Here is a 13639-nt window from a genome sequence, read left to right as displayed (position 1 = left end):
TTAGTTGGCCCTCTCCAGAGTGACCTTCAATCCACCTATCCCCGTGCTATGATCAGTAAATGCCATATTTGATTGTGTGAAATTTATATTTTTGAAAGGCCTGTTGAAATACTTAAATGCCTTCTTCCTTACTTCTGTAGTGGTTGTGCCTTATCTGATGTGTAATGTTGTTCCCCTCCCTATCTAGGTGGCGATACTGGTCCCATTCCGAAACCGCCATGAGCACCTGCCCATCTTACTCAGACACCTGATACCAGCACTACAAAGACAGAGGCTACAGTTCGCCTTCTATGTTGTAGAGCAGGTAAACATGCATGCACACACTGCTTGGGTATGTGTGGCTCACTGGACAACCACAGAACTGCTTGGGTATGTGTGGCTCACTGGACAACCTCTTTCTCTCCTCCCTCGGACCACTCCTCCCTCTCCTCCTAGGTTGGTAGTGAGCCCTTCAATAGGGCCATGTTGTTTAACGTGGGCTTCCGGGAGGCTATGCGGGACCTGGACTGGGACTGTATGGTGTTCCACGATGTAGACCACATGTTGGAGAACGACAGGAACTACTACGGCTGTGGAGACATGCCTCGCCACTTCGCTGTCAAACTCAACAAGTACTCCTACATGTGAGTCTCTCACAAACTTTCAGATGCGCGTGTGTGTATTGTCACGTGCTAACACACACAATTTTTCCATTAGTTGGAGTTGTCCAGGTTTCTCCTAACCATTTCAGATATGTGTGTGTAATGCTAACTCTGTGTACGTGTGTGTCCTCTAGGCTTCCGTACAATGAGTTCTTTGGTGGCGTCAGTGGTCTAACAGTGGAACAGTTCACCAAGATCAATGGCTTTCCCAATGCATTCTGGGGCTGGGGAGGAGAAGACGACGACCTTTGGAACAGGTGAGGAGAACGCCCTACCCACACGCTTCACTCCTCCCTTTTATTACTTCCTGTACTCATACAGAACATAAACAACACACACACACCTCCATACACACACCATGTCCCCTGTGACAGGTTTACAGTGCGAGGCTGTCGATAGTGTTGACATTGTTTAATTGCAATTAATTGCAAAACATTTTTTTACCCCTTTTTCTCCCCAATTTCGTGGTATCCAATTGTTTTAGGAGCTACTATCTTGTCTCATCGCTACAACTCCCGTACTGGCTCGGGAGAGACGAAGGTTGAAAGTCATGCGTCCTCCGATACACAACCCAACCAAGCCGCACTGCTTCTTAACACAGCGCGCATCCAACCCGGAAGCCAGCCACACCAATGTGTCGGAGGAAACACCTGGCGCATGCACTGCACCCGGCCCGCCACAGGAGTCACTGGTGCGCGATGAGAGAAGGACATCCCTACCGGCCAAACCCTCCCTAACCCGGACAACGCTAGGCCAATTGTGCGTCGCCTCACGGACCTCCCGGTCGCGGCCGCCTGCGACAGAGCCTGGGCACGAACCCAGAGTCTCTGGTGGTACAGCTAGCGCTGCGATGCAGTGCCCTAGACCACTGCACCACCCGGGAGGCCCTGCAATTCAAGGTCGGGGTTACGAACCCTAGTGGGGTCGCGGGAGAATTTCAGTTCGGTCACAGTACATATTGTATGAGACAATTTAAATACGTTTTTGAGAAGGATACAATGTCAAATCAAATTGTATTTGTCACATACACATGGTTAGCAGATGTCAATGCGAGTTTAGTGAAATGCTAAAGTTCCGACAATGCAGTAATAACCAACGAGTAATCTAACCTAACAATTTCACAACTACCTTATACACACAAATGTAAAGGAATGACTAAGATGGTATCGAGTACAGTATATACATATGAGATGAGTAATGTAGGGTATGTAAACATTATATGAAGTGGCATTGTTTAAAGTGGCTAGTGATACATTTATTACATCACTTTTTCCATTATTAAAGTGGCTGGAGTTGAGTCAGTGTCAGTGTCAGTGTGTTGGCAGCAGCCACTCAATGTTAGTGGTGGCTGTTTAACAGTCTGATGGCCTTGAGATAGAAGCTGTTTTTCAGTCTCTCGGTCCCTGTTTTGATGCACCTGTACTGACCTCGCCTTATGGATGATAGCGGGGTGAACAGGCAGTGGCTCGGGTGGTTGTTGTCCTTGATGATCTTTTTGGCCTTCCTGTGACATCGGGTGGTGTAGGTGTCCTGGAGGGCAGGTAGTTTGCCCCCGGTGATGCGTTGTGCAGACCTCACTACCCTCTGGAGAGCCTTAAGGTTATGGGCGGAGCAGTTGCCGTACCAGGCGGTGATACAGCCCGACAGGATGCTCTCGATTGTGCATCTGTAAAAGTTTGTTTTTTTGGTGACAAGCCAAATTTCTTCAGCCTCCTGAGGTTGAAGAGGCGCTGCTGCGCCTTCTTCACCACGCTGTCTGTGTGGTTGGACCATTTCAGTTGGTCTGTGATGTGTACTGTACGCCAAGGAACTTAAAACTTTCTACCCTCTCCACTACTGTCCCGTCGATGTGGATAGGGGGGTGCTCCCTCTGCTGTTTCCTGAAGTCCACGATCATCTCCTTTGTTTTTGTTGACGTTGAGTGTGAGGTTATTTTCCTGACACCACACTCCAAGGGCCCTCACCTCCTCCCTGTAGGCCATCTTGTCATTGTTGGTAATCAAGCCTACCACTGTAGTGTTGTCTGCAAACTTGATGATTGAGTTGGAGGCGTGCATGGCCACGCAGTCGTGGGTTAACAGGGAGTACAGGAGAGGGCTGACAACACACCCTTGTGGGGCCCCAGTGTTGAGGATCAGCGGGGTGGAGATGTTGTTACCTACCCTCACCACCTGGGGGCGGCCCGTCAGGAAGTCCAGGACCCAGTTGCACAGGGTGGGGTCGAGACCCAGGGTCTCCGGCTCGATGACTAGTTTGGAGGGTACTATGGTGTTAAATGCTGAGCTGTAGTCGAGGAACAGCATTCTCACATGTTATTGAGTAAATGTATTTATTGGTTTCTTTTAATTTTAATAAGAGAATCTTCAATTCATTGCATTCTTATTTGTTGATGTAAAAATCAAAATTGACAGATTTATTTTTAAGGTTGTGCATTAGATTTGAGGTGGGTTTGGGTCGCAAGAAATTCTTGGGAGAAAAAGTGGGTCCCCAGAGAAAGTTTGAATACCACTGCCTTAACCTTTACATTAACCATTCAGAATGAGTGCCTAAACATAATGTTTAACCCTATCCAAAACATTAAATTTCTAAATTTGACATTTGGGACAACTTAGACATTTGTTGTGTAGTGAGACTGTGAGAACTAGTTGGACACACAGCAGGCATTCTTCCTCCATTTGTCTTTGCCATACAGCATTGTTATCCCCCCACACACACACACACACACGACAGAGTCCACTCCCACTGAAGCAGATGTGTCTACTGCGCCCCAAGCTTTACACAATCACTGACAACAGTATGTACTGTACAGTTTGTGCTGTGTCTTTGAATTGTTTATACCATGCCGTTGTGAGTGTGTGACTCTGTAGTGTTACTGTGTGTCTGACAGGGTGCAGTATGCTAACTACACGGTCAGTCGGCCGCAGGGAGAGTTGGGCCGTTACATGTCAATCCCACACCATCACCGTGGCGAGGTGCAGTTCCTGGGAAGGTTAGTCTCTCGCACGCACACGCACGCACATGCACGCACACATGCGCACGCATGCACGCGCACACACACACACACACACACACACACACACACACATGCCACTCTCTAGTACACTAACACACATCCCCGGTGGTACTTGGGGATTTGGATAAAGAGGGTGTTTGTGAGAGGAATGCAGCCCCGGCCCATGTGAGCCAGTCACATGAAGAGTCCGAGTTAGTGGCTTTCAGGGAGTTCTCCACTCCTCCAAAGATTTTGCATGTGACTTGCTTGGGAGCTACATTCCAAGCATATCCTCTCTACTCTCATTCCTAAATACTAACACAAGTCAGCGGTTGGTCGAACACGTCAAATTGAGCCGTCGTAAACCTGGGGTATTTCCCAATAGTCTACCATGACTTCCTTCTGGTCTCTTCTACTTCATCTTCTCTGGGACCCAAACTGACCTTGGAACAGCGTCTAGGCTCGAGGCCGGCAGACTTCATTCTCCTCTGTCTGATCCCTGTCTTTCTTCTGTCCTCCCAGGTACACTCTTCTAAGGCGCTCTAAGGAGAGACAGAGTCTGGATGGGCTCAACAACCTGCGGTACTCCCCCCTATTGTCCCGGAGGCCTCTCTACACCAACATATCAGTCAGCCTGAGCAGGAAGCTAGCCCCTATAGCAGACTATAACTGACCAGGAAGCAGCGGGCCACACAGCCCTCTGGGGAAACGAAGTCATTATGGACGTCAGCCATATCTCACCAGTCACAGCACTCCTTAGGACTTTTTAGTTAATTTACTTTGATTCAGTTTTTTTAAGCAAAAAAGACATGCAGAACGGTGTTGATTGATCAATCCTCGTGACATGTAAGGAGAAAGCCGCACTCGTTTTGTGCTGTGGTCCATCAATCACTTCTATCATCCGAGCTTCTCCACTCTTCTATCTCTTCCTGCCCTCCACACCATTTTGGGCCTTTAGCATTCATTCTTTCATTAATTTGTTCAGTAAGTCGTTAATTCACTCATGGAGACAATGGCAACTGTAACCATAAGGGAAACAGGAACACGTTCCCTCTATAGGGCTGTGGTGTGGAGGGGACAGTAGTGTAGTTTGTGTATGTGGCTGAAGGAGTTACGTTGTACACACAAATCTGCTGACACAGTCCCTAGGCTTTGATTTTATTTTGACCTTGAATATTTGACCTGAATATTTTTCATTGACTTATTAAACCTGTGAAAAACAGACACACACAGAGTAGGTCCTCACAGCTGGCTCTGTGTAGGACATGGAGGGAGAGGGAGACGCTGTGGACAAAGGTATAACATTAGCTTGAGACTGACTTGTGTGCAGAGTGGCTGACTGGTCACAGTAGACACACCTTTAGCTAAATAAACATACTAGCCTAGCAAATTGAAAATCTTTGACAGTACAGTGTGAGAGAGAGAGAGAGAGAGAGAGAGAGAGAGAGAGGGATAGCTATGTATGTATGTGTGAGAGAGAGGGATAGCTATGTATGTATATGTGTGAGAGAGAGAGGGATAGCTATGTATGTATGTATGTATGTATGTGTGAGAGAGAGGGATAGCTATGTATGTATATGTGAGAGAGAGAGGGATAGCTATGTATGTATGTATGTGTGAGAGAGAGGGATAGCTATGTATGTATGTGTGAGAGAGAGGGATAGCTATGTATGTATATGTGTGAGAGAGAGAGGATAGCGTATGTATGTATGTATGTGTGAGAGAGAGGGATAGCTATGTATGTATATGTGAGAGAGAGAGGGATAGCTATGTATGTGTGTGTGAGAGAGAGAGGGATAGCTATGTATGTGTGTGTGTGAGAGAGGATAGTTATGTGTGTGAGAGAGAGAGGGATAGCTATGTATGTGTGAGAGAGAGAGGGATAGCTATGTATGTGTGAGAGAGAGAGGGATAGCTATGTATGTGTGAGAGAGAGAGGGATAGCTATGTATGTATGTGTGAGAGAGAGAGGGATAGCTATGTATGTATATGTGAGAGAGAGGGATAGCTATGTATGTGTGAGAGAGAGAGGGATAGCTATGTATATGTGAGAGAGAGAGGGATAGCTATGTATGTATATGTGAGAGAGAGGGATAGCTATGTATGTATATGTGAGAGAGAGGGATAGCTATGTATGTATATGTGTGTGAGAGAGAGAGGGATAGCTATGTATGTATGTGTGAGAGAGAGGGATAGCTATGTATGTATGTGTGAGAGAGAGGGATAGCTATGTATGTATGTGTGAGAGAGGAATAGCTATGTATGTATATGTGTGAGAGAGAGAGGGATAGCTATGTATGTGTGTGTGTGAGAGAGAGAGGGATAGCTATGTATGTGTGTGTGTGAGAGAGGGATAGTTATGTATGTGTGTGAGAGAGCGAGGGATAGCTATGTATGTGTGAGAGAGAGAGGGATAGCTATGTATGTGTGAGAGAGAGGGAGAGAGAGGGATAGCTATGTGTGAGAGAGAGGGATAGCTATGTATGTGTGAGAGAGAGAGAGAGGGATAGCTATGTATGTGTGAGAGGGAGAGAGAGAGAGAGAGAGGGATAGCTATGTATGTGTGAGAGGGATAGCTATGTATGTGTGAGAGGGATAGCTATGTATGTGTGAGAGAGAGAGGGATAGCTATGTATGTGTGAGAGAGAGAGGGATAGCTATGTATGTGTGAGAGAGGGATAGCTATGTATGTGTGAGAGAGAGAGAGAGGGATAGCTATGTATGTGTGAGAGCGAGAGAGAGAGGGATAGCTATGTGTGAGAGAGAGAGAGGGATAGCTATGTATGTGTGAGAGAGAGAGAGGGATAGCTATGTATGTGTGAGAGAGAGAGAGAGAGGGATAGCTATGTATGTGTGAGAGGGATAGCTATGTATGTGTGAGAGAGAGAGGGATAGCTATGTATGTGTGAGAGAGAGAGAGGGATAGCTATGTATGTGTGAGAGAGGGATACCTATGTATGTGTGAGAGAGAGGGATAGCTATGTATGTGTGAGAGAGAGAGGGATAGCTATGTATGTGTGAGAGAGAGAGAGGGATAGCTATGTATGTGTGAGAGAGAGAGAGGGATAGCTATGTATGTGTGAGAGAGAGAGGGATAGCTATGTATGTGTGAGAGAGAGAGAGGGATAGCTATGTATGTGTGAGTGAGAGAGGGATAGCTATGTATGTGAGAGAGAGAGAGGGATAGCTATGCACATGGGCTTTTCAGCATCCTGTTTTTACTGCTTTGAGGGATTTCTGATGTCAGACACATGTTTAGTGAGTCTCCTAAACTGAAATGTTCACTGTTCACATCATGTCATGCAGTTTAAGCCTGTCTCCCAATTCACACTCTTTTTCCCTATAGGCCTGTGTGTTCCAAAATCATGTGTAACACTGTATAGGAATAGGATGATGTTTGAGAGGCAGTCTAAAACTAGAGACACTGTTCTATCCCCTTTACCCTAAACATAAATGTTTATTCATCTATAGGGTCATTTGTGATGGAGCCTGCAGAGGCACTTTCACTAGTGTCTATTTAAAGAGACACTGCACTGTGTTTGCAGCTGCTTTGTGTAATGTCATTCTGACGTTGGTTAGACACCATGGCAGCGCTTTCCAGCCCCCTCCCCGTCCTGCTGGACTATGATGACGGTGCCCTTAGGCACTGCTCAAAGGTCAGAAAGTAACTGCAGACACAGATTAAGTCATTAGCAAGTGGTTAATCTTTAGCCGGTGTGTATGTCTGTGTGTGGGAAAAGTCTGAATACTGGCGTTTGTGTTTGGGTGGTATGCTACATGAGACCTCACAAACTAAGGCACATTCACCACTCCAAATATCTCCAGCAATTCCAGCCCTTCGTCTTCTCGTCTGTGCAGATATGTGTATTTTTGTATTTGTAGTTTTTAAGGATCCCCATTAGCTGCTGCTATGGCAACTCTTCCTGGGGTCCAAACAAATGAAGGCAAAAATAAAACGGTACATCATACAACATTATTACAGTAGAACATTTATAATCCCATCATACGTGTGTGTGTGGAGAGTGCATGTGCTAGCGTGCGTGTGTGTGTGTGTGTGGCAGTGTTTGAGTGAATTGGTTTTGTCACAGTACTGAAGTAACATCAAATGTGGTCCTACTGTTGTCTCTGTTCAAAGGCCTATATTCCAACACACCGGCCCCTCCATGTCTTGGTGTCTCCATAGCTTTAATATACTGATAGTTCATTTCACACACATCGCCTTGTCAAATCATTGACTTTCTTCAGATTTATCATTGGGGGAAAAAGTTTTTTTGTGTTCCCATGATATGACGGAGGCGGGACCTCCTTTTATTTATTTAATCTTTTAAAGATGACTTCCTGTGATTGATTGATTGATTTTGTTGTGGTGGTGATGATGATTCAGTAAACTTGCTGTGAGACAGGCTGTGTTAGAAGCACTGAAACTTGTGGTTGTGAGATTGAAATTTCAACCTGTGTGGAAAGATGTTCCAAATTAACCCCTGCCCCTAAACTCTATGCACTTAGATCTGAAACAATTAGCAAAATGGTAACGGCTCCACCATGCCTTTTTTTTAAATGCTAGTTGGAATGTCTGCCATATTGCTTATACCTGTCCAATCCACTTGGATCTACACACATGCATAGAGATTAGGATCTAGAGGTTAATTTTGGATTTTATATGTTCGTTAAATCAGCTGAACCGGCAATGTAGACGTAGGCCATTTTGTGTGACGACCACAGGAAGAGGAAGACTCCTAATTTATAAAGTCACTTCCTCCTGCTAAGCACCTTCTGTTTCTTCATCGATAATCAATGGTGCTGATCTGCTTGCCCTTCGATTGGGGGAGCCACTCACTACATGCTGCCTGGGAACCAATCCTGTGTGTAGATGGCTACAGGAAGTACCCCTCTTATTGGTTCATCCTTCCTCTTTTTAATGTCACCCAACTAGAAGCATGTGTTTACTTACCTACTGTGGCCAATCACGTTAGAGGTGCTTAGTGGAGAGTTGTTGACATTAGCTGCTAGTTTCTCTAAAGTCTTCCTCTTCGAGTGTGTTTGATTGAAATGGTGGAGCCTGTCAATGCCAGGGGCCCAGGTGTCATTTACAAGAGGTTGTTGTTTTTTGTTTGTAAATAATTAGGTTTTGTTTGTTTTCAAGCTCTGCTCTACTCAGAGAGCCTGAGGTTGTAGGCTGGAGTGTTCTGATTCGAGCCTTAAGGTTTCCACTACTGCTAGAGGAGGAGAGGAATAAAACCCAGTAGTAGTGCTAACCTGAGGCCTGGGTGTGAATCACCCTGTTGTCTGTCACTTCTAGGTTAACCCCAGACCTTCAAGGTAAGTCCCAGTCCAGACCCGAGGCCTGCAGCCTCTGGTTCTGTTCCTTTGCCTTGAACCAGTGAGTGACCTAGACCTGGGAAACCAAGTAAACATGTACTGCAGTATACTGTCTTGTCAGTGACATTGGTTGGTCTTTACAGTGCTGCAGCTCTCGAGGATTAGGACTGGGGACACCTTGGTTTAGGCATGGTCTTACGTCAGATAGCCCAACGATCGTCTTAACGGCGTGTCCCGTTAGAATAACGGCATCTGCCGGAAGACAATGGGGTTTAGATTGTTGTTCTAACTGATCCTGTGTCAGTGTGGTAAGCCCAGAGCTCAGCCAGGGTGTGCTGCAATGCCCTGGTCTTGTCAGGCTCCTCTCTGACCGAGCAGAGCCATGATCTGATCCATTCTGTGCCAGTCCAAATGAAGGGCTCAGTGCTGCTCCGCCCTGGTATGACTAGCCACTGTTATTATTCTGTCTAGATGTACATGTAGCAGACTGGATAATCATGGAGGCTAGTCGTCTCAGAGATGAGCACTGACGCCCTGACAGACTGGCAAGCCTTAATAAAAACCTAATTTATTTCACTGTTTTCACACGCTTACATTTTTTTATGAGCAAATCTATTTAAATTGATGGAAAAGGTGCATATAAGATAAATGTCCACTCTGTAAATATTATTATGTCTAGTGTTATTGAAAAGAGAAATTAAAGGTCTTAAATCCCTACAAATGCTTAACGAACAAGGGGTTCCGCTGAGTTCCTTCTGGTGCCATGGACCTACTTACCCTCATAAAGCTCTACATAATCACTTTCACATTATTGGTTCCAAACTCATTGTAGATAATGGAATAATGTAAGGGTTAGTCCATCAGCTTTAGAACCCATCAGCATTCTGGAGTAGTTCCCATTGTCATGAAGTAGATGTAGGTCATCTCAGTAGTCTAAAGTGGTACGGTGTAGCTTATAGGCAGTGCTTGACTTGGGGAGGAGCTCACCGGAGCCGCGTACCGGCACATCAAATGTTCTCCTGCTTGAGCTCCTGTTCCTCTTACAGAATATCAGCTCAAAAGTATTGTGGAGCTCCTACACCTAATTATAAACAGTACCGGCACCCAAAATGAGTACTGGAACCTACTTCAGTCCAAGTCAAGCACTGCTTATAGGGTATAGGGAGAACTAAATCAGCCAAAAACACCATTATGTTTATAGTAATGGGACAAGGAAGAGAAACCATGTTCCAACTCCAGATTATACACCCCCAAAATGTGTTTTTGTATAAAGGCAAATTAAAAGATGAATAAATACATGACTATATTACTGATATATCTTTCTCTGATTGTAAGGACTGTATTTCTCCTTGAATTGAAGCCATTTGAAGCCACTTGTAAAACTCGCTGTCAGCCTTATGTCTGTCTGTCTGCATTATCTTTTGTATGATTCTTTTTTTTACCATCGTTATTGTCAAAGTACACCAATAAAATTAACTTTAAACGATGTCCATGTGCTCTGAAATTATTATAATTAATGGAGCCATGTTGGCTCAGAAAAGGGCTAGAAATGGGAGGAGTAAGGAGAAGAGGGAGTGGTCAGAGCTAGTCACACCAGTACTGTAGGAAAACTAGACCAAATCATGTCTCCTGTTAACAGAACTCGCTTCACTGCACAACTGTTCTGTATCAGATCAGTGACTGGGACAAAGGTTTTGGTTGTTTAATTTTGTGTGTGTGTCATCTGTCACAGCAGGGAGCAGAAAGAGTCTAAGAGGAGGGTCACAGCTGCATTTAGTGGGCGACATTTAGAACCTCAACAACAGCACATCTCAGGTTAGCCCACTGCAGTCACCCGCCTTTTCATTTGGCTCCATTTAATCGTCTAAAACCACTAGGAGACATATGCCACAGAATTGTACTGTGTCATATGGCCATATTTGCTCATTCATATACACTCTGTGCAGTGACACACAACTATTTTGACGGTTTTATTAGAAAAACGTGTTTGAATGTGAAAGGGTATACCTCATCTGTTGCACAACTGAATGCGTTCCACGTGTCTTCCAAATGTAACTTAATCGAAGTCCATTTCATCGGTGCCCGGGGAATGTGCGTATGCATATGTACACTCAACCAAAATATAAACGCAACATGTAAAGTGTTGTTGACACGTTTTAATGAGCTGAAATAAAAGATCCCAGAAATGTTCAATATGGACAAAAAGCTAACATCCCTGTTAGTGGGCATTTCTCCTTTACCAAGATAATCTATCCACCTGACAGGTGTAGTATATCAAGAAGCTGATTAAACAGCATGATCATTACACAGTTGCACCTTGTACTGGGGACAATAAAAGGCCACTCTAAAATGTGCAGTTTTGTGTCACAAAACAATGCCACAGATGTCAAGTTTTGAGGGAGTGTGCAATTGGTATACTGACTGCAGGAATGTCTACCAGAGCTGTTACCAAAGAATTGAATGTTAATTTCTCTGTCATAAGCCATCTCCAACGTCGTTTTAGAGACTTTAGCAGTAAGTACAAACGTCCTTACAACAGCACACCACTTGTATGGCGTCATGTGGGCGAGCGGTTTGCTGATGTCAACGTTGTGAACAGAGTGCCCCATGGTGGGGTTATGGTATGGACAGGTATTTGGTATGGACAGGTATTTCCAGCAAATTCGCACAGCCATTGAAGAGGAGTTTGACAACATTCCACAGGCCACAATCAACAGCCTGACCAGCTCTATGTGAAGGAGATGTGTCGTGCTGTATGAGGCAAATGGTGGTCCCACCAGACACTGACTGGTTTTCTGATCCACGCCCCAACTGTTTTGTAATGATCTGTGACCATCAGATGCATATCTGTATTCCCAGTCATGAGACGTTCATAGATTAAGGCCTAATTAATTTGTTTCAATTTGCTTCTTGTATGAACTGTAACTCAGTCAAATCTTTGACGTTGCATGTTGCGTTTTATATTTTTGTTCAGTATATGTATGTATGTGCGTTTGTGCCTCCCTCCAGCAGTCTTTATGCCACTAATGAAAGACTTGGCCTTCAGTGCTGAAGAATGGCAATTCCTGATTCTATGGGTAGCACTCTGTTCCTATTCTGTATGTGTGTGTGTTTTGGCATGTTTCAGTCACTTCCCTTCATATCAGCACACAAAGTGACAAGCCTCAGAGCTGCTCTCTCTCCATCCTGTGTGTCTGTTCTCTAGGTCATCCATGGTTGGGTCCCTCTGTGCCTCGCTGCGTCCCCAGGGAGGGAGAGGGTAAAGTTTGCTGGAGCGGGCACCCAGCTGTTCCCTGCCCATGGGGCCCTGCTCACTCTGTGTGTTTGCTCTATCCTGCTGTGTGTTTTCTATTAGGGTGTGTGTGTGTGTGGTATGTATGTATGTATGTATGTATGTATGCATGCATACAGTTAAAGTCGGAAGTTTACATACACCTTAGCCAAATACATTTAAACACAGTTTTTCACAATTCCTGACATTTAATCCTAAATTCCCTGTCTAGGTCAGTTAGGATCATCACTTTATTTTAAGAATGTGAAATGGCAGAATAATAGTAGAGTGATTTATTTTGGCTTTTATTTCTTTCATCACATTCCCAGTGGGTCAGAAGTTTACATACACTCAATTAGTATTTGAGTATTTGGTAGCAGTGCCTTTAAATTGTTTAACTTGGGTCAAGTGTTTCGGTTAGCCTTCCTCAAGCTTCCCATAATAATTTGGGTGAATTTTGGCCCATTCCTCCTGACAGAGCTGGTGTAACTGAGGCAGGTTTGTAGGCCTCCTTGCTTGCACACGCTTTCTCAGTTCTGCCCACAAATTTTCTATAGGATTGAGGTCAGGGCTTTGTGATGGGCACTCCAATACCTTGACTTTGTAACTTGACTTTGTTGTCCTTGCAAACTGTAGTCTGGCTTTTTTATGGCGGTTTTGGAGCATTGGCTTCTTCCTTGCTGAGTGGCCTATCAGGTTATGTCGATATAGGACTCGTTTAACTGTGGATATAGATACTTTTGTACCTGTTTCCTCCAGAATCTTCACAATGTCCTTTGCTGTTGTTCTAGGATTGATTTGCACTTTTCGCACCAAAGCACGTTCATCTGTAGGAGACAGAACGCGTCTCCTTCCTGAGCGGTATGACGGCTGCGTGGTCCCCTGGTGTTTATACTTGCGTACAATTGTTTGTACAGAAGAACGTGGTACCTTCAGGCGCTTGGAAATTGTTCCCAAGGATGAACCAGACTTGTGGAGGTCTACAATTTCTTTTCTGAGGTCTTGGCTGATATCTTTTGATTTTCCCATGATTTCAAGGAAAGAGGCACTGAGTTTGAAGGTAGGTCTTGAAATACATCCACGGGTACACCTCCATTTGACTCAAATGATGTCAATTATCCTATCATTATAAGTGAAATAATCTGTCTGTTAACAGATGTTGGAAGAATGACTTGTGTCATGCACAAAGTAGATGTCCTAACCGACTTGCCAAAACTATAGTTTGTTAACAAGAAATTTGTGGAGTGGTTGACAAACAAGTTTTAATGATTCCAACCTAAGTGTATGTAAACTTCTGACTTCAATTGTGTGTGTGTATGTGTGTATGTATGTATATATATATATATATATATATATATATATATATATATATATATATATATATATATATATATATAGTGCCTTGCGAATGTATTC

General features: G+C 44.4%; 1 protein-coding gene across 1 annotated transcript in view; it reads left to right on the top strand.

Moving 5' to 3' along the window:
* The window catches only part of b4galt5 (UDP-Gal:betaGlcNAc beta 1,4- galactosyltransferase, polypeptide 5), a 53263-nt gene extending 48145 nt beyond the window's left edge, over positions 1-5118 (top strand). Inside the window, exons 5-9 of the mRNA XM_024385146.2 lie at positions 188-304; positions 436-623; positions 776-898; positions 3529-3630; positions 4156-5118. Of these exons, the coding sequence (XP_024240914.1) occupies positions 188-304; positions 436-623; positions 776-898; positions 3529-3630; positions 4156-4306 (681 nt within the window). The 3' untranslated portion in view covers positions 4307-5118. The remainder of the gene's footprint in view (positions 1-187; positions 305-435; positions 624-775; positions 899-3528; positions 3631-4155) is intronic.
* The last annotated feature ends 8521 nt before the right edge of the window (positions 5119-13639 follow it).

Source organism: Oncorhynchus tshawytscha, linkage group LG22 (assembly GCF_018296145.1).
Source record: "Oncorhynchus tshawytscha isolate Ot180627B linkage group LG22, Otsh_v2.0, whole genome shotgun sequence".
NCBI classification, from domain to species: Eukaryota; Metazoa; Chordata; class Actinopteri; order Salmoniformes; family Salmonidae; genus Oncorhynchus; species Oncorhynchus tshawytscha.
This window is presented reverse-complemented; position numbering and strand designations above follow the sequence as displayed.